We start from the raw sequence: 21,867 nt of genomic DNA, 5'->3' as shown, positions 1-21,867 counted from the left end.
GGTATCTTTGCCTAGCATGGTGTCACAACCTGTAATCTGTACTTGTGAGGCTATGGCAGGAGGATTGTTAATTCACTTCAGAATAGGCTACACACTAAAACCCTATTTCAAAAGAAAAGTCTCTTAGAAATGGGAACTATATGAGTATGAAAAAATTCTAGTCAACAGAAAAGATGTGGCTAAAGAAACTAAGTGTACCTTAGTTGGTTGAGTGCTTGCCTGTGATACACAGAGCCCTGTATAAACTACTTACTACTCAGTGACTCATAAACCAAGTATGCTGGCACATACCTATAATCTGAGCACTTGGGCGGTGGAGGCCAAAGACCATAGTCTTGAGCTTTGACTGTGCAGAGACAAAGTGATAGTCTTGGCTGGGAAAGCTTGAATATTATCAGTGTATAACTTATTTCAAATAGAGATGCCAGAAGAAATTCTGAAAAAAGAATAATAATTGAATAGTACTGATATTTGAGATGCTGAAATGTTAGTGCATACTGCAAAGCATGAGACCCTGAGTTAGAATCCCCACCACCCATTGAGAGAGGTGGGTGTGCTGTGTATGCTGTCAGGATTGGAGAGAGGAGGGAGGGTTGCTGAGGTTGCTGTCTGTCAACTTAGTGCAGTACTCAGTGAGAGATCCTGTCTCAAGGAAGTAGAACTTTTCTCTCCAACCTGTTCATGAACCTACAGATATACAAATGTGTAAGGTTCTAATGAAGCATACTGGTAAGTGCTAAACATGATGCCAGGGCTGAAAAAAGTGGTAATAGGCAGATGACAGAATTATTAGCCTGAACAGACTGCATTTATATAAGAATGTAATATATATTATTGGAGCTAAATAAGATTTGGTTGAACAACTAAATTTTAGAGTCAGTTTAGATCTTCCTATCCCATCTAGCAAGATTAGAAATTTAAAAGGCAATGGAAAATGAAAGAAGAAAATAAAGGATTTTCTTCTCCCTCAGGCTTAAAATCATTTGTCTATAGGTATAAAAGATGTGATGAGGGGCTGCAGAGATGACTCAGCAATTAAAAGAATATATTGCTCTTCCAGATAACCTAGCACCCAGGTCACAAGGCACAAAACTGCCTGTAACTTTTAACATGAAGGGATCCAGTGGCCTCTTTTGGCCACATGCACATACACATACACATAAATAAAACTTAAAATGAATTTTAAAAAATGAACGGATTTTACTTGAGGACTCAAAACCTTTTTAAAAAAAGATTTATTTATATTTTTTGAATATGAATCTTTGCCTGCTTGTATGCATATGTACAGTACCTGCAGAGGTTAGAGAGGGCATAGCATCCTTTGGAACTGGAGCCATCATGAGGCTGCTGAGAACTGAACCAGGGTCCTTTGTAAGAGCAACACATGCTTTTAATCACTGAGCCATTTCTCCAGCTGCAGGACTCAAAACTTGAAAACAAATGGTCTTAGAAAATATAATTGTAAGAAGTGACTGATAGCTAATTTAAACATTAACTTTGATGAAAAATTACCCTTTCTTTTGGTTTTTTGAAACAGGGTTTCTCTGTGTAGTTTGGTGCCTGTCCTGGATCTTGCTCTGTAGACCAGGCTGGCCTCGAACTCACAGAGATCCACCTGGCTCTGCTGGGATTAAAGGCGTGCGTCCAGCCCCCTCCTTTTTTTAAAGAAAGAAAACTAAGACATCTGATGTGTAATTTAGTGAAGGAATATAGCTAGTTAGTATCTTTAGGGAAAATGTTGAGACTTTTAGTAATTTAAGTAAAATAAAAAATAAATAACATGCTGTTTCATTAGAAAAAGACTGATTTGCTAGCTGAGGAATAATCAAATTAACTCAAAATTTAGTGGGGAACAATATAATACTATAACTATTAGAAATCAGGTGGCAATTTAAAAAAGTTCAACAGCTTTGTATTCATTGATATTACCAAGGAAATAACCTAAAACACAGGAGAGTTTAAAACACAGAAATTCTCATTACAACATGATTTACTTTAAGTATTAATGGGAACTACATATCAGTTCCAGAGAATGATGAAGTTGATAGAAATTTTGACTCATTGCTTTATAAGCTCATTGTTAAAAATGAAGATTACAGAATTTACAATAACATGGAGAAAAGGATAAAAGTAGGAAAATGCGTATTTAAAATTAAATTATTTATAGGGAAAGAGACAGGGGAGCAGGGTCTCCCTATGTATCCCATGCTGGCCTTGAGTTTGTGAGCCTCCTTTCTCAGTCTGACAGATGTTAAGATTACTTGTGCCTCTCTGTCTATCAGGACTTTTTTTTTTTTTGGTTTTTTGAGACAGGGTTTCTATGTGTAACAGCTTTGACTGTTCTGGAACTCACGCTATAGATCAGGCTGGCCTTGAACTCACAGGGATCTGTCTGTCTCTGCCTCCTGAGTACTGGGATAAAAGGTGTTCATGCCACCATGAAAATTTTTAAAGATTCCCCCTTATGTTAGGAGAATAAAGAATATAAAATTTCTAAAGCAGAAATACAGAAAATTTCCGACTCAATGTTTTTGTTTCTTTAAGTCTAAGTTGTGTATGTAGCAGGAAAAAGATGAAATGATACGTATTAAGTGTCCTTATTCTATGTAGCTCACATTTTATCTTTAACCCATAGTGTTTGAAATCTTTTGAGGGAGGCTTTATTTACAATGTGAATTTCCATTCATGTTAAATAGGAAACTATTGTTACCTGCTATGAATTTGTATAAGTTATAGAAAAGAATGTTAAGTTGCATCTGAATTTGCAGATACTTTATTTGTTCTGTCTTTGAATTTAGGCTCTTGGATATGCATTTATAATCTTGTATCTAGTTTTAATAAACTGTTCTTTTTCTGGTTTATTGCTCCTAATTTATTAGTATTTGAGAAACAATAGAATTAAATGTACTACAAATTACTCCATAAAGAGGACTTACAGTTTGTTTTTCTATAATACTTTATTTTTGAGATTATAATATAATTATATTATTTCTTCCTTCCTTTTATTCTCTCTAAACCCTTCCATATTCCCCTCCTTGCTCTCTTTGAAATTCATGGACTTTTTTTTTTTTCATTAATTTTTACTTGCTTGTATGTATATGTACCTACATATATGTTCCTAAATGTAAGATATTTAGGTATAATGTTACTTGTATGTGTGTTTTAAGGTCTAATTGGCATTGAACAACCAATTGGTGTGCTCTCCCCTGGGGAAGCTATTTCTCCCACTCTCAGCACTCCTCAGTTGTCTGTAGTTCTTTGTGTAGGGTTGAGGCTATCCACTTTGGCATGTTCTCTTCCAGCTCATGTTTAAGCAGTCATGTTGGTGAGATTCTGTGGGCTAGCATCTGACATTACTAGGAAACACGGTTTCTCAACAAATGCCCCGATCCTCTGGCTCTTATAGTCTTTCCCCTCTTCTACAATGTTCCCAAAGCTTTAGGTGTGGGAGTTGTTTTGGGGACTGGGCTCCACAACTCTACATTTTGATTGGTTGTGGGTTTCTGTAATGTTCTTTGTCCGTTGCAAAAAGAAGTTTCCTTGATGAGGGGTAAAGACTACACTTCTCTGTGGGTACAAGGACAAATATTTAGAGTGTACTTGGGGATTATTCTGGTTTGGTAAAGTGGTAGTTGTGGTGAAGTTTCTCTTTCAAGATCCATGACTTCATTAGCCCTAGGTTGTTGGCTAGGTTTCTGGGAGCAGGCATGATTTCTCTCTAGTTGAGCAGCTCTTAGTCCAATCAGAGAGCTATTGGTTACTGCCAAGCTTTGTGTGCCACTAAAGCACCTAGAGAGAATACACACAGTTTGTCTTTCTGAGTCTGGGGGTAACTCACTCAATATGATATTTTTTTAACTTGCAAAATTGATAACTTCATTTTTCTTTGGAGCTGAATAGTATTCCATAATGTCTATTCACCATATTCATTATCCATTGGTCAGTTGAAGGACATTTGTGTTGTTTTTATTTCCCAGCTATTGCGAACAGAGCACCAACAAGCATGGCAGAGCAAGTATCTGTGGAGCAGGATGCTGAGTCCTGTGGGCATATGCCAAGGAGTGGTGTAGCTGAGTTCTATGGTGGATTTACTTTTAGCTTTTTGAGAATTCTCCACACTGATTTCCATAGTGACTGCACCAGTTTGCAAGCCCATCAATAGTGAATGAGGGTTTCCTTTTCCCTTCATCCCCTCCAGCATTTGTTGTTGATTATTTTGTTAATCTAGCCGAAAGGGATTCCTCAGCTGAAAAGGCTTCTAGTTTCTTTCTCCTCATGCCTTAATCTGCCCAGCCATTAAAGGCATGTGTGCTTCCCAGAACTGGGGTTAAAGGTGTGTGCCACCACTGTCTGGCTCTGTTTCTTTCCTACACTGACTCAACAATCTCATTCAGTCCAGTGTGGCTTTGAACTCACAGAGATCCAGATGGATCTCTGCCTCCTGAGCGCTAGGATTAAAGGTGTATGCCACCACTGCCTGGCCTCTATGTTTAATCTAGTGGCTTGTTCTATTCTCTGATCTTCAGGTAATTTATTTTATTAGGGTACACAATATATCACCACAGCAAATCTGCTAAAATCCCCTACTGTTAATGGATTGATGTTAATGTGTGTCTTTAAATCTAGTAGTACTACTTTTTTTAAAAAATGAAATAGCATGCCCCACACAGTTTGGTGCTTATATGCTTAGAATAGTAATGTCTTCTTGGTTAACAATCCCTTTTATTAGAATGAAGTGTCCTTTTTTTTTTTTTGGTTTTTCGAGACAGGGTTTCTCTGTGTAGCCTTGTACCTTTCCTGGAACTCGTTCTGGAGACCAGGCTGGCCTGGAACTCACAGAAATCCACCTGCCTCGGCCTCCCAAGTGCTGGGATTAAAGGCGTGAAGTGTCCTTCTTTATCTCTTCTGTTTGGTTTTAGTTTGAAATCTATTTTGTCAGATATTACGATAGTGATGCCTGATTGCTTCCTGATACCATTTTATTAGAGTACTTTTGTCCATCCTTTTATTCTAAGGCAGTGCCTATCTTTAAAGTTAAAGTGTCCTTCTTATAGACAGTAGATAGATAGATTTTTGTTTCTTGATCCATTCAGTCAGTCTGTGTCCTTTGAATGGAGAATTGAGGCCTCTGATACTTAAAATTATATTGAAATGTATGTTTTAATTATGGTCATTGTGTTGTTAATTGTTGGTGTTGTTTGTGTTCAGTGATACTTTGTGTTTTAATAATTATGGTTTCATATTTCTTTCTACAATCTCTGCTATGTTCATTCCTTGCTTTGGCCCAAACTATTGCTTCCTGTGTTTTCCTTAGGTGTGGTTTGTTGGATATGTTTTTTATGGTGCTTATATTGGGGAAAGTTTTTCTCCCTCCTTCAGTCATGGTGGATAGTTTTGCTGGGTATATTAGTCTGGGCTGGCTGACATAGGCTTTTAGGACTTGGAATGCATTGCTCCAGGCTTGTGGATTTCAGAGTTTCCATTGAAAAACCAGCTGTTATTCGGATGGGTTTTTCTTTATATGTGACTTGGAGTTTTTCTCTTGCATCTTTCAATTCAATTTTTCTGTTAGGTCTATATATGCTTAGTGTTTTAACTATGATATTCCAATAGGGAGTCTCTTTTCTTATCTAGTCTATTTGGTGCTCTGTGTACTTCTTGTATTTGTTTTTTTTTTTAATTTATTTTATAATTTAATTTATTTTTACATATCAGCCACGGATTCTCCTGTCCTCCCTCCTCAAGCACCCCCCCCCCAGCCCGTCCCCCATTCCCATCTCCTCTAGGGCAAGGACTCCCCTGGGGATTCAGCTCAGCCTGGTAGATTCAATCGAGGCAGGTCTAGTCCCCTCCTCCCTTCGCCCATGCTGAGCAAAGTGTCCCTGCATAGGCCCTATGTTCCAAACAGCCAGCTCATGCACTAAGGACAGGTCCGGGTCCCACTGCCTGGGTACCGCCCAAACCATTCAAGTTAATCAACTGTCCTACTTATCCAGAGGGCCTGATCCAGTTGGGGACTCCTTAGCTATTGGTTCATAGTTCATGTGTTTCCACTAGTTTGGCCATTTGTCCCTGTGCTTTTCCAATCATAGTCTCAACAATTCTCACTCATACAATCCCTCCTCTTTCTTGCTGATTGGACTTGTGGGGTGTGGCCATGGATCTCTGCATCCACTTCCATCAGTCATTGGATGAGAGTTCTACCACGACAGTTAGGGTGTTTGGCCATCTTCTCACCAGTGTAGATCAGTTTGGGCTTTCTCTCGACCATTGCCAGTAGTCTATTGTGGAGGTATCTTTGTGGAATCAATCTCCCCCAAGACCCAGCCATACCACTCTTGGGCATCTTCCCAAGGAATGCTCAATCATACCACAAGGACACATGCTCAGCTATGTTCATAGCAGCATTGTTTGTAATAGCCAGAACCTGGAAACAACCTAGATGCCCTTCAACTGAAGAATGGATAAATAAAATGTGGTACATATACACAATGGAGTACTACTCAGCAGAGAAAAATAATGACATCATGAGGTTTGCAGGCAAATGGATGGATCTAGAAAAAAATCATCCTGAGTGAGGCAATCCAGATTCAGAAAGACAAACATGGTATGTACTCACTCATAAGTGGATACTAGATGTAAAACAAAGGATGACTAGACTGCTACTCACAACTCCAGGGGGGCTACGTAGAAAACAGGACCCTAGGAAAGACACAGGGATCGCCCAGTGACAGAGAAATGGATGAGATCTACATGAGCAAACTGGACATGAGTGGGGGTAATGAAGGGCAAGGTTCGAAGGAAAGAGAGCTTAGGGGAGCAGGAGATCCCAACTGGATCAAGAACAGAAAGGGAGAACAAGGAATAACAGACCATAATAAATGAAGACCACATGAGAACAGGAAGAAGCAAAGTGCTGGAGAGGTCCCCAGAAATGTACTTCTTGTATTTGTATGGATGTGTCTTTCCTTAGTTTGGGGAAGTTTTCCTTCTATAATCTTGTTGATTACCTGGTCTGTGCCATTGACTTGGCATTCATCTTCCTTACCCATGTCTATAATTTGAAGGTTTGATTATTTCATGGTGTCCCACTTTTCCTATATGTTTCTTTCCTGTGGTTTTTGTTTTCTAATTTTTAGTTTATTTGGTCCGGGACCTCTATTTGTATCCTGATAATCTTATATCTTCTGCCTCATTCTTTCTACTTGTAAGGTTTTCCTCTGAGTTCTAGTTATGTTATTGGAGATTTCATTTCCATCTTCATTTAGCTTGAGTTCTCTTCAGTGTTTTTATCTCCTTATTGAATCCCATTCTCAAGTTCTGGGTTAGCACCATCATTTCCTTCAGCATTGTCTGTGTTTTCTTAGGCATCACTCAGGCATTTATTTTTCTTAAATTCTGTTTCTTTAATTTCATTGAGATGTTTCTTTGTGTGAAAAGATCCTTGGAAAATGGAAACTGAGTCAGAACCCAGTTCGGAGACTGTTATCATAATTTAAGAAAAAAAAAATAACAACATACATAGAAAGTAGGAAAGTTATAGAGGAATTCATTCTGGGTGGATTTTCACTTTCTAAATAATGTGTATTTGTGCAGCAGTCTAGATCTGTAAGTCATCCTGACAGCTATTGGGGACAGTACATCCCCAGAGCTCTGTCTATTGAATAACTGTTTTGTGTCTTTCTGGCTTTGTTGATGGTTTAGAAACTCAAGGATGGGCCAGAGTGTAAAATTGTTGTGGAATTTTGGAACTCAGTGCTTCTGTATATTAACTTTAGCTCTCGAATGGCCAAGGCTTGAGGTCATCCCCTTATTGGTCCTATTCCTACCCAGAGGCTTACAACACAATAGTACTTTAATGACTGTGCTGTCCATAGGTACTTCCAACACAATAGTACTCCATAGGTACTTCCAACACAATAGTACTTTAATGACTGTGCTGTCCATAGGTACTTACAACACAATAGTGCTTTAATGACTGTGCTGTCCATAGGTACTTCCAACACAATAGTGCTTTAATGACTGTGCTGTCCATAGGTACTTACAACACAATAGTGCTTTAATGACTGTGCTGTCCATAGGTACTTCCAACACAATAGTACTTTAATGACTGTGTGTCCATAGGTACTTCCAACACAATAGTGCTTTAATGACTGTGCTGTCCATAGGTACTTCCAACACAATAGTGCTTTAATGACTGTGCTGTCCATAGGTACTTAAGGAAATATTTTTTCCCTCTGCCTTAATTTCAGGGCTCTAAAATGGAAAGAAAGTTATTTCAGCTAGTATAATTAGTTTTAGATGTTCTAAATGAATAAGGTAATATTTAAAGAAAATTTCTTTTCTTTGTAGAATGGCATTCACATGTTCATTTTGTAAATTTCGAACCTTTGAAGAAAAAAATATTGAACTGCATCTGGAAAGTTCTTCACACCAGGAAACATTAGATCACATTCAGAAACAAACCAAATTTGATAAAGTAGTTATGGAGTTTTTACATGTAAGTAGATGTTTTTGAAATGAAAAACGTTTCATTTGATCTGAATTTATTTCACTTTTTATAGTTTTTCTCTCACCTTTTTATGTTTCTAAAAATTTAATAATTAATAATTACTCATTTAAGGAAAGTTGTTAAAACTAATTATATGTGAATTCTATAATAGAATTTGAATTTGTAATATGAGAAATAATTTTTCATAATTATTTCTGAGAAAGTTGTCAGAAAAGGAGTTCCTTTAGTTACTGTATGTTGATTCGGATTCATCTATCATTCCTGTAGAATCTACCGTGTACCTGGAAGTATGATTGGTACATTAATTCTTCATTTCAGATGAGTCTCCGTAATTCCCTCTCTTTCTTTCTTCCTTCCTTCCTTCCTTCCTTCCTTCCTTCCTTCCTTCCTTCCTTTCTTTTTTTTTTTTTTTTTCAAGTAATGATTGAACGATCATGTCCATAGAAGCTAAATGACCTTGTCAGTAGGGAGCAGTCAGACTTTCGAGCCAGGGAGAGAGGATCTGTCTGATGTCTATGTATTGTCCTTGTGTAATTGTCAGCCTAATAGATTATTTTGAAGACTGCAGGCATTACTGTTAATGAGCCAACTATAATTGAAAATAAAACATGTTCACAGGTACACAGATAGTATGTTTAGTTGTAAATGCCAAGACTGCAGAGATACTCTGGGGACCTGAAAAAGCAAACGAAACAAAAAGAGATGCTGCAAGAGGAGGCTGGAGCTGGACTACTGACTGCACAGAACTAATCTGGGCTGGTAGAGAGTGAGCACTACAGTGTTCACCCAGACCTCTATATCCAGCAGAATTGTGTCCTTTATTACAGTTTGTTCCTGTAACTTTTCCCGTAACGGGTTCCTCTCTGTCATTGTGATTCAGCCACTTACTTGAGAAGGTCACCTCAAAGTGCAGCTTCTAATCTCTTTCTCCAAGTGCCCAGAAGACATTTTGAAAGTGAAGCCATTTTCTAGTGTTTCATGATAGTCTCTTCAAGTAAATTGTGAGTTTCTTGTGAAAGGATATTAGTTCTTACAGAGCAGAAATACCTGCCAGTGATAGTGTTCCCATAAGATGAATGTGGTGCTGAGCATATGCTGGGTGCGCCTTGAAAACTGTTCGTATTCTTTTTACTTATTTTCTAGGAATGTATGGTGAATAAATTTAAAAAAGCATCTATTCGTAAGCAACAGACACTTAATCACCCAGAAGCTTACAAAATAATTGAAAAAGATGTCATGGAAGGTGAGTATTTAGTCAAGTTGTTTTATAAATTTACATTTGTACTTTATGTATCATAACCCTGAGACCTTTGAGATTGATGCAGTTCACATTTGTACCTGCTATATCTGACTGGTTTATCAGAGCAGACTTCTCACTTCTTGTTTCCATGCTTAAAATTTAGTACTATTACCTCTTTGTTCAGTATAGAGGAGCAGTTCTTAGCTTGTGGGTTCCAGCCCCTTTGGCAAACCTGTCTCCAAAAATATTTACATTATGATTCATGACACGAGAAAGGAATTTTCCTCTAGATTGGTGGTTCTCAACCTTCCTAACACTGGGACCCTTTAATATAGTGTTGTGGTGACCCCCACCCATAAAATTATCTTATTGCTACTTCATGACTGTAATTTGTGCTACTGTTATGAATGCTAATATCTGACTTGCAGAATACCTGAAAGGCAGCCCCAAAGGGGTCAAGACTCACAGGTTGAGAACCGCTGCCTTATATGAAGGAGCCTTCTTTAATTTGCCCTTTCTTTTTTTGAAGGTTGGTTTTTTTTCCCCCGAGACAGGGTTTCTCCGTGTAGTTTTGGTGCCTGTCCTGGATCTCACTCTGTAGATCAGGCTGGCCTCGAACTCACAGATAACCACCTGGCTCTGTCTCCCGAGTACTGGGATTACAGGCATGCGCTACTGCCGACCTGCCCTGTCTTTTTAAACTCTATTTATTTTATTTTTATTTTTTAAATTATATGGGTGGAGGGAGTTGTGTAACACGAATCTTAAATGGTCTTATTAATAAAAAAAAAATCTCAATGCTAACTATTGGAATAAATTCTGAAATATCAGAGAGACATAATAAGCCACAGCCAACCTCACCTCACCAACTCCTCAACTGATCTTATTTCCTCAAACTGGAAGCCTCTGAGTCCTCATCTGAATGGTTCTCAGCTGAACTGCTGCTAAAAGCCTAAAAGCCTCTAGTTCCTGGTCTTCATGTCTTATATACCTTTCTGCTTCCTGCCATCACTTCCTAGGATTTAAGGCATATGTCTTTCCCAAGCAAGGCATGAGATCTCAAGTCCTGGGATTAAAGGTGTGTGTCACCATGCCTCCCTCTGTTTCTAGTGTGGCTTGACTCACAGAGATCCAGATGGATCTTTGCCTCTGGAATGCTAGGATTAAAGGCATTTGCTACCACTGTCTAACCTAATGTCTGTGGTCTCCATAGAGGCAAGAAGAGGACTTCAGATCCCTTGGAGCTGGAGTTACTCAGAACCCCATCCATGTAGGTGTTGGGAACCAGACTCAGGTCCTGTACAAGAGCAGTACTGGTTCTTCATCTCTGAGCCTTCTTTCCAGCTCTGTTATTTTCTCTGAAATTCATATGCTTAACTCTTCTGTTTTTCAGTCTTTCCTTCTCTTTTGATTCCATCTCTGAAGCCTATAAGCTTGTTCTTACTTTGAAAACAAAAGAACAAAAAGCATGCTAATTGTACTATAACTTGCCTTTTCTTTTTATCTTTAAACAACTCTAGGCAGCAGCTCCACCGCTGAGCATTATATTTTCCTAACCCAACAACCATGTTTCTTTAAGCCTGGTTCTTCTTCAGGCTCATTAGTTAGGTGAAGTTCTCTCTCATCATGTGGTCCCTGAGTTCATTTTGAGATACGGTCTCAGTGCATAGCCTCTGGCCTAGCATTCACTAGTAGGACAGTCAGGCCTTGGACTTGCAGCAGTTCTTCTCCCACCTGAGTTCTAGGATTATAGGTGTGAGCCACCACGCCCAGCCCAAAATGATCCTTATTTTTGTTCTGTTTGTTTTTTTCTTAAATCATCTTGATAGCATTTTCCATTTGCTCCCTTGCTTGTGAATCTTTTTTTTTTCTGTTTCAGCACCTTATTGAGTTCACTTAATCCCCTTGATTTGTTTTTAGTCTGTATACTTCATCAGTAATAGTCTTCATTATTCCTTCCCTTTGTATTTCTTTCAGGTGAACTCTTCTACTTACAGTTTAATATGTATGTGTGAATTACTTAGATCTAGCACAGATCTGTTTCCTGAAATCTTGTTTCATTTATTCACCTGCTTGCTAACATCTTTTCAGTAGTCAATATAAAACCAACATTTTGGGACTGGAGATGGATCAGGGTTAAGAGCAGGAACTTTGCAGAGGACCCTCATTTGGTTCTCAACACTCATGTCAGTTGGCTCACAACTACCTGTAACTCCAGTTCCAGGTGGATCTAACATTTCTGGCTTCCTACCTGTAACTCCAGTTCCAGGAGGATCTAACATTTCTGGCTTCCTTGGGCACTAGCATTACCCATACAGACACACAGATAGATGTACATAATTTAAAATGTAAAGATAGGGACTAGAGAGATGGCTCAGTGGTTAAGAACACTGACTGCTCTTCCAAAGGACCCAGGTTCAGTTCTTAGCATCCTCATGGCAGCTCACCACTGTCTGTAATTCCAGTTCCAGGGGACCCAGCACCCATGGCAAAATACCAGTGCACATAAAATAATACTAAAAAATTAAAAAAAAAAAAGATAAATCTAAATTTAAAAATCCTGGCAGATCTCTAAAATCTGTCATTTCCATTGCCACTCTTTAATTCTCAGGGGAACAAACTCAGTATACTTCTTTCTTGAAAAGTAGCCTTGCTGCACTCACCAGAGCAGAAGTGAGGGTTACCCAGGTGCTCTTCATCTGCAGCACTGTGTCCTCTGGCTCATTTTTACATGTTGAGCAAATCTGTTTCTTTACTCTGCTTTAAATAAGCATTTGGGGCTAGAGTGGCTCAATGTTAAGAGTGCTTGTTAACCTTGCAGAGGACCCAGGCTTGATTCCCAGCACCAACATGGTCGGTCACAATGTTCATACCTTCTGGGGGATCCAACACCCTGTAATGATCTCCCCTGGCACCAAGCACCTATGTGCTTCATGGACATACTTAAGAGCAAAACATTCAAACACAAAATAAATCTAAACATACTGCATTTTTCAAGTTGTCACATGTTCTCTGAATACTTCTTAGTATTTTTCTGACTGGATTCTACTGTATGGTCATGTAATTTCATCTTGTACAGTATAAGGCCAAAATTCCTAGTCATGGCACACACAGCATGGCAACAAGTGGTAGGCATAGTGGCAGGAACAGGAGGCTGAGAGCGCACATCTTGTACCATGAGCAGAAAGCAAACTGAGAACAGGGCCAGGCTTTAAGCACTGGAAAGCTGCCCTCAGTGACATACTTCCTTCAACAAAGTACCACCAAGGGTCCCAGTTGTTCAGGTCCCAGAACCTGTGTGGGGCCTTCTCACTCAAACCACTACACTTGGTAATAAGAGCTAGGCAAATGCTCCACCCACGAGCAGTTTCCAGCCCAGGGTCCATCTAGAATAATCATTTTGAAGATGGGAGAAGGGATGCTTTTGTTCCTTACAGCATCTTTTTTTTTTTGCTTTTTCTGCCCACCTATGTTCATAATAATGGAAATTCTTAATTTGCTAAAAATAACATCCATTTAGCTTTATGCTTTTTGAGGAGATGGACCAAAAGGGCTCTAAGCATGAGTGAATAGCATGATGAGAGAATGTGATGTGTGGCTAGAGAGTCGGATTAGCAGTTAAGAAACTGTTAATTGTTTGGTTTACAGCATCCACATTGGGTAGTGCACAACTACCTTTAGCTCCACTTCTAGAAGGATCAGACCTCCCAAAATCTACACATGTAGATAAGAGATATGTGGAAGAACTCAACATAAGCCTACGTGCTCTGATCCTTTTGTTGTAAGGAATGCAAATGGTGAAAACTAGTAAGAACTTGATTCGTCAAGAATAAGAATGTGAGAGTATTTCTTCCCTAAATGAACTTTTTTGTAGGTGTTACTGCAGATGATCACATGGTGAAAGTAGAGACTGTTCACTGTGGTGCCTGCAGTATGTATATCCCTGCTTTTCATAGTTCAGTTCAGCAGCACCTCAAGTCTCCCGATCATGTCAAAGGGAAGCAGGTAAGTTTTTAATCTCTTTATAAAATGTTTAAATTTGTACCAGTTTTTTATTAGCCGTTGGCTGTTTCATACATACCGTCCTGATACTCTGAAATGTGAACAGCTGCGTGTCTGCTGGGAGGCAGCTTTGTCACAGTTGAGGTCGTGGACTCTGGAGCAAGGCTTTCTGGATTTGAATCCTGGTGTTAAAGAAGTTCCTTATCTAACTTTCCTTGTCTGTAAGATAAGACTGGCACCATTCCTTTGTGCTGGTTTAAGGATTCAGTTAACTAGCACATAATACCTAATAAAACGGTGGCTGGTAATAGAAGCATTCAGTAAATCATAGTTGTTAAGCAGTTTTTGTTATTTTCTCTTAAAGTTGCTACAAAATGGTTTTGTGAGTATGAATGTGTTAGAACAAATAAGAAAGGGAATATTTATTGCCAATTTTTCTGGTAGTTGAAGAAAATACATTTAAAGAATTAAGTAAGCATTTATTACAACTGGCTTATTTTTCTCATGGTTTGGGAAAATGCATTTAAAACTAGTATTAATTAGCATTTACTACTATCTGTTGTGACTTTGGGATAGGATATCCCTGAACAGCTTAGTGCCTACTGGTTCTTCAGTGCACATTTCTGCTCTTTATGCTGGACTTTCTCTAGTTAGTTTTACTTCAAAAAACATGAGTTCATATATTGTGGGGAATTGGTAAAATGTATTTGAAGGCTTAAAAATTAATGATTTAAGCTTAAATTTAAATAGAAGGGACTTGAATCTTACATTTCTGTTGTACAGTGAAGTGAATTTTACATACCCCAGAGTCTGACATACTTTGAGCCATGCTGTCTTGCAGGTACACAGTCTATATCACCTTTCCCCCCTCTGTATAAATAATACTTCTTGTAATAACTTAGAAACCCTGAAGAAGACTGATTATTTTTGGACTATTCTGTTTTGATAGTGTGAAGTGTAAAGAGGATAGGAATCAGATGTCTTGTACACCTCGACTTGCACTGGGGAGTGCTGCACTTTTATTGGCTTATGAAAGTCCGTAGTCGTGAGTGATGAAAGGTTTAGATGACAAGCCTAGGAGCTTAATTTATTATGAAAAGTCATCTAAGCTATAGGGTCTTGAGTGTAAAATACCACTTTACGTCTATAGACTTCATGCCATGGCTTTCTAGTATCTCACTGTGTCCTGTTTTTCATAGGCTTATAAGGAACAGATAAAAAGAGAAAGTGTGCTGACAGCTACAAGCATCTTAAATAATCCAATTGTGAAGGCGCGGTATGAACGCTTCGTTAAGGTAAGACTTTGGACAAAAGCTTTTTGGGAAGTATTGTATAATTAAATGGTGATAGTCATAGTGTGATACTAAAATAAATACAGTACCACATACTGGGAAGAATTTTACATACTATCTTGCTTACAGGTAGCATATTGTTTCTCTTAATTATTGGGGGTCACAGGACAGGGGAGCAATAATTCCTTTCTCTTCCCCTCAGAAGAGAAGATCAAGATGTTAATTTTATTCACATATGTATATGTGTTATGGTAAATGCTTCCTGTGATGGTGTATGTGGATGCCAGAGGACAACCTCAGTCGTGTCACCTCAGGAGCCATCCACCTTGTTTTTGAAACAGGGTCTATGATTGGTCTGGGCCTTGCATGTTTATCAAGGCTGCCTTCCCAACTCTGCGATAACAAGCTTGTGCCACCAGGCCTGGCTTTTACATTTGGATTCTGAGGCTCAAACCCAGGCCCTTATGTTTCTGTGGCAAGCACTCTATGAGCTGTGTCCCCAGCCATTAGTTTTGTTTGGCTTTTGCTCTTCAAGGTTGACTTGTGTCTTCTGTAGTTACACTTCAGCTCTTTCCCTCTTTTCACACGGCGCAGCTTTCATCCCTGTTCTCTCCACTTCCGTACTGTTCTGCACTAGGGAGGTAGAGAGCAACATGAGTCTCTACCTTAGATTTGTGTATTTCTGTATGTTCCCCACCTCTGTTACTGTCTCCCCTTAATCCGTGTTCTGGTTTCATCATTCTCGCTCCCTTTTGGATCTGATTTTTTCCCCCTCTTATTGCTTGTCTTCTCCAGGCAGACAGTGCTTTATTACTCCCCTTAACTAAAAAGTGACCTGGTTTTTTCACTGCCTCTTCTTACCATACTTGAAAGATAGTTTGCCCTGTGTTAGTCTCTTCACTCCATATAATATACTGTAACTGAATAGTTCTCACTTGGAAAACATGATCAGGGTCTTTTTGAAAGGAATGGTTAAATAGAAACCACCCAAGCCCTTTTAATGACCCTCTGAATTAATTTCCCGAACTTTTCAGATTAATAAATCCTGAAGTGTTTTGTTTCTTTTCTTTTTTTTCCTTTTCCTCCTTCTTTCCTTTCTGTTTTTTTTTGTTTGTTTGTTTTGTTTTGTTTTTGTTTTTTTTTTTTTTTGCTTGTTTTTTTTTAAGACAGGGTTTCTCTTCTCTGTGTAGCTTTGGAGCCTGTCCTGGAACTCACTCTGTAGACCAGTCTGGCCTTGAACTCAGAGAGATCTGCCTGGCTCTCCTCCCGAGTGTTGGGATTAAAGGTGTGTGCCACTAGCACCCAGCTCCTCAAGTGTTTCTTATTAGGCTTCTACCTGGCAATTTTGATTTAGAAGGTCTGAGAGTGACTAGAAATTAGTATTTTAAGAAAGAGCTCCAGTGCCTGACAGTGTACTTTTTGTCAACTTGATAGGAAATTGTAGAGACGTGTTCTTGGACAGCTGCTATTGCTGTAACTCCCACTCCATCATCCTTTTAAAACATCTCTAAGGATTATCAGTGATCAGTCGTCATAGCCACTGCTTTAAAATTAGCATCCTGGGGCTTGAGAGTTAGCTCACTCGGTAAACCACTTTCTGTGCAAATGAAGGGACCTGAGTTTGAGCCCCAGAACCCATTTAAGAAAGCTGAGCATGGGGATGCATGTTTATTATCTCAGTGCTGGGGAGATGGAGATAGCATCCCTGGGGCTCTCTGGTGAGCTAGCCTAGCCTAACTGGCAAGCCTCAGGCTAGGAGAGACCCTGCCTCAAAAATCATGGTCTACAGAATGGAATGACACCAGAGTTGTCCTCTAACTTCCACATACACTTGAACACACATGCACTCACATATGCAAACACAAAAATTAAGGTTCTTTTGTTTAAAGCATGTAAAACTAAATCCTCAGGAGGCCTCTTCATTCAGTAATGATGGACTCTAATGATTTTTTTCAATACCTTTACTTTTATCTGTTTTATTGTTTAACACTGCCCATTTATCATTTTTTCTTTAAACTACCATTTTTGGCAAATAATGTTCTGCTTCTCTCACTCCTGCCCCTGTATAGGCTGCTTCTAGGGTTTTGCTCCTATAGTCCACCTTCGGCTATCCCATGTGGGACTCTAATTCCATTGGCTGCTCAATGCAAGTAATCTAGTAATGTAAATATTTTACTTTGGGCACTCTTCCATTTGAGCTGAAAATTTATAGGTGCCTGTAAACATTTAGATATCTCAGATTCTGATTGTCTGCAACATGTACCCACCTACTTCCTCTCTCCCCACTCTAATGTACCTATTCTGTTAATGTCCCACATCTTTCATATTCTTCTAACAAAGACTATTGGGGTCCAGCTCCTACCCAGCCTTTTCCCAGGGTCCGTGGAAGAACCTAACAACCAGCTGAGGATCAGCTAGGATAGTGAAAAGAAACTGAGCACACTGGGCTCTTTAGTCCATTCACTTTATTCTTCTAAGTCAATCCTGTCTTCACAGCTTCTTTTCTGTTCTCATACTTAGCTCCTCTCTGTCTCATCTTCTGCTGTTTTCTCATTGTTCTATCTTAGTTCTTCCTCTCGTTCTACCCCCAATCATATATGTGTCCATTCTTTAACAACTTGTTAGTAAAAACTACAAAATAAACTCTCAGGGACAAATATTCTGATAAGAGTCACACATGGCAAAGACTTGGTCAGCTTAACTGGTGACTGACAACAGCTATAGGTTGTAAAAAGTCCCCCGTCCCCGCCTCTCTCTTTGGTTTTTCAAGACAGGGTTAGCTTTGGTGCCTGTCCTGGATCTTGCTCTGTAGAGCAGGCTGGCCTCAAACTCACAGATCCACCTGGCTCTGCCTCCCGAGTGCTGAGATTAAAGGCGTGCGCTGCCGCCGCCGCCGCCGCCGCCACCACCACCACCACCACCACCACCACCACCACCACCACCACCGCCTGGCATCTAGCTATCTCTTAAAAGGATGGCTACATAGGAAGAAATTAAACCAATGGAAAAGGCAAAGAATACATGTACTATTTTATGTGATTAATAATATCCGGACATGGTTAGTCAGTTAACAGCCTTTTTCTGTTAATCACCTGAATCTCTGGACATATACACAGTGTACTGAGCCTAAAATCTTGCATTAAAAACTGGTGTAGAAATAAATACAAAATGTTAATTGTTATTTGAATCAGAGTGGGGGGTGCTGGGCAACATAGGAGTTATTGATCTCTTGAAGGACTGAGATACAACAAGGCCAGACACCTGCACTATCACTTCTACTTCACTATAATTCTTCTGAAGAGTTTTGATCTAACAAGGCCAGGCACCTGCAATTCTGCTCTGTGAAAGTTCTATGAGGACACTTTGGCCAGTTTTGCCTTGTCAGTGGCTAAGGTTGGAGAACAAGACCTCTAAATGTCTACAGTCCATATGGAACAATAGACATAGTATGAAACATATTTTAGTATGTTTCTATTCATAAAAATTGTACAGTTAAATAAGAAACTGTCTTCTAGACTAGCTACAATTATGTGTGCCCATAAGACTGAGATGTAATCATGAGGTTACATGTATGAATCACATAGACATGTAGGGTAAATGGGGAGATACTATAGCTGTTATTGCACAAGAAGTTTACAACAAGAAACAGCCAGTTCATTCAAAAGGCAGTACTTCCACAACACCTTATGTGATGGTTTTCTCCAACAGAACTCTGGGTTTGGATAGGTTGACCTTCTGAGCACTAGTCACCTGCTGTATACTCCTGTGATCTTTTGCTACCTTCATTAGTGTCCTCCTCTCCTTTTCTTTCTTATGGAGAGTGACCACTGGGCCTTCTAAGTCCATTCTGTATCCCTAACCTGCACCACTCAGGTATTTATTATTTCACTTCATTCTGCACATTTCCTGTCTGATCCATCTTAAAGTGTAGCACCAGCCTTAATAGATTCTGCTTAATAAGCTTCACTGTCTCTTCATTTCCCTTATTAATATAGACTTCCAGTTTGACCAGTTTATATGAGACTTAATCCAGATAAATAATTACTGAGATGAAATTGTAGGGCTGCTGTGGTACTCAGCCAGATAAAGCCACTTGCCATCAAGCCTGAAGACCAGACTTCCAGCCTTAGGCTCTGGAAGGAAAATGGATTGCTGCTGGTTATCTGACCTCCACACACCCACAGGAGATAAAAGTAATAAAAACAATACAATTGTATCTGAATATTTGCCTAGCTTTTGAAATTGTAAGTTCAAGGCATGGAGTCTAGTAACTAAATTGAGGTACTTGGTTTTTATTGAGTTCTTAGGAGACCCCAGAACAGAATCACATTTGAGTAGTTGTGTTATTAAGCAGATTGTCTGTATCAGATGTTTTGTATTAAAACACATTTCTACTTTTATGTATGATTTTAGAAATTCAGTTAAAAATTTTGGCTTTTTGAGTACCCTAATTTATGGTATGTAAAATAATTATTAAAATATATACTCACACTAGAATGAAGTATATACTTAAAATATTTAATAGGTTTGTCATTAACCAAAAAGAACTTGAAATGGTATTTTTTTCCATGATACAGCAAGTATCACTGATAGAAAAACAAATGTGTTGACTAAATGCCGATTTCTCTTTTTAGGGAGAGAATCCTTTTGAAGTTCAAGATCATTCTCAGGATCAGCAGATAGAAGGAGATGAAGAGGATGAAGAGAAGATTGATGAACCCGTAGAAGAGGAGGATGAGGAAGAGGAGGAGGGGGAGGAGGAAGAGGAGGAAGAAGATGAAGTAGAGGAAGTGGGGGAAACAGAAGAGGTGGGAGAAGAAGAGGAAGGGGAGGAAGCTGGAGTCGTGGAGGGAGAAGGAGATGCAGAGGGAGAGGAGGGAACGGCAGAGTCAGGGGATGAGGAGAACGTGGCAGAGGCAGAGGTGGAGGCAGAGGCAGAGGCAGAGGAGGAGGGGAAGGAGGAGTCTGCCAGCTGTCCTGCAGAGCAGTGTGAGCAGAGTCAGGTGTAGGGCATTAGACCTGAGTGGAGTTTACACTCTGTCCTACTGTAGGAAGGGAAGACATTTAATAGCTTATGGTATGAATTGATACCATGTTGCATGCATTCCACATATAAAATTTGTTTTATATAATTTCTAAATGTTTGGCACTTGTTTAATAAAATGAAGTTAAGATGATTTCAGTTTAGTTTTTATAGATACCAAACTTAGATATGATAAATTGTTTGTATAATTTTTAAGCTTAATTTTTATTACCTTAACTGGTGTTCAGGATACTAGATGTGTGTTGTTCCTCTATCTGTTGTAATCATTTGAACTTCAGTGCTGCTCTTGGGAGTGAGCCTTTAAGTGTGCATTCAGTTTTTGAGTACTTACTCTAGAAGAGATGAATTGGGCAAGTATTTTGTCCTGATTGTGGGGTTTTTGGTTGTTTTTCTTTTCTTTTCTTTTCTTTTTTTTTTTACATTGAACAGCAGTTAGCATTAAGATGGCTTAATGGCCATTGTGTACAATTACCTTTGTAGCAATAAAATGTTTTTCTTTTCTTTTTAAACAAAAACTCTTTCCTTTGATTGCAAGTTAAACATTTCATCAATTAAAATGAGTATTTAAAAATCAATATCTGCCTTAACGTATGAGTTTAGCTCACAAGTATTTCAAGTGATTGAGAAGACTTGAATTAAAACATTTTTCCTCGATCCTATTTTTAAAAAGTGTGACTACTGTGTATTTTATAGCACATTTCAGAGGTCAGGCTGTAACTGATCCTGTTTATACTAGCTTTAGTTTGTTCTTCTCTCTGTGCCTATGTCAAACCTGAAATCTTCCTGAAAATACAATTTAATACAAAGAATTTGTGTTCTTTTGTCGTGTCTGTTTTGCCTGAAGAACCAAGAATCAAGCTTTCTGTTTAAAAAGAAAAAACCAAAAAACATTGAATTGTTTCTCCTTTACTCTTTCAAATACTTTCCTTTAGCAGAATAAACTGTACCTACGTCTTCATCAAGAGGACAGGAGACTGGCCTACTTCTGATTATCTTCATTCAGGTGGCCGTCTGTGTAACTGAAAAGCAGTGTTCTTCCGGTCACAAACCTCTTAGTGATCAGCACAAGCTGTCCTCCTAAGTCATTAGTACGCCCTTTTCTTGTGATGGGGTGCAGCTTGGTTTTTGTTTGTTTGTTTGAGTTTGAGAAATGTTTGTTATTAACTGTATGTGTTAATTTATTTACATTCCCACTGCAGTCTCCCCTCTCTCCCTCTCCCCCCCCATCCGCTCCTCTGTTTCTGTTGAGAAAGGGCAGGCCTCCCATGGGTGTCAGCAAACATGGCATAGCAAGCTGAGGTAGGCTTAAGCTCCTCCCACTGTATTAATGCTGGGCAAGGCACTTCAGTGTGAGGAATTGGTTCCCAAATGCCAGCTACAGCTTTGGGGACAGCCAGCCCTGCTCCCACTGCTGGGAGTCCCACAAGTAGATTAAGCTATGTAACAGGTGACAACTTTTTAATGAAATTAACTTCTCAAAAATTTGAGACATTGAATGGGCAATTTACATGATAAAACACTAAGTCGAATGTATGAGCATTTGTAGAAGTGTGTATGTATTACATGTTTGTGTACCTGTGTGTGGGTGCATATACTTGTACTCAGGAGACCAGAGCAAGATGCTGGGTGTCCTGTCTGTCATGCTTTGCCTTATTACCTTGAGACAGGATCTCACTGAAGCTGAAACTAGGTTGGTAGCCATCAAGCCCAAGAAATCCTCCTGTCTCTATCCCAAGTGTTGGAGTGACAGGCCTGTGTGTGACCATGCCTGGATATT

At 39.2% G+C, this 21,867-nt stretch overlaps 1 protein-coding gene across 1 annotated transcript in view; it reads left to right on the top strand.

Moving 5' to 3' along the window:
• Positions 1-20,899, top strand: part of Znf326 (zinc finger protein 326) — a 42,073-nt gene extending 21,174 nt beyond the window's left edge. Inside the window, exons 8-12 of the mRNA XM_036200855.1 lie at positions 8,353-8,500; positions 9,656-9,755; positions 13,627-13,757; positions 14,954-15,049; positions 19,681-20,899. Coding sequence (XP_036056748.1) covers positions 8,353-8,500; positions 9,656-9,755; positions 13,627-13,757; positions 14,954-15,049; positions 19,681-20,055 — 850 coding nt within the window. The 3' untranslated portion in view covers positions 20,056-20,899. The remainder of the gene's footprint in view (positions 1-8,352; positions 8,501-9,655; positions 9,756-13,626; positions 13,758-14,953; positions 15,050-19,680) is intronic.
• The last annotated feature ends 968 nt before the right edge of the window (positions 20,900-21,867 follow it).

The sequence above is a fragment of the Onychomys torridus genome, chromosome 10, assembly GCF_903995425.1.
Source record: "Onychomys torridus chromosome 10, mOncTor1.1, whole genome shotgun sequence".
In the NCBI taxonomy this organism is placed as follows: domain Eukaryota; kingdom Metazoa; phylum Chordata; class Mammalia; order Rodentia; family Cricetidae; genus Onychomys; species Onychomys torridus.
The sequence above is the reverse complement of the archived record's forward strand: the minus strand, read 5'-3'. Positions and strand labels throughout refer to the sequence as shown.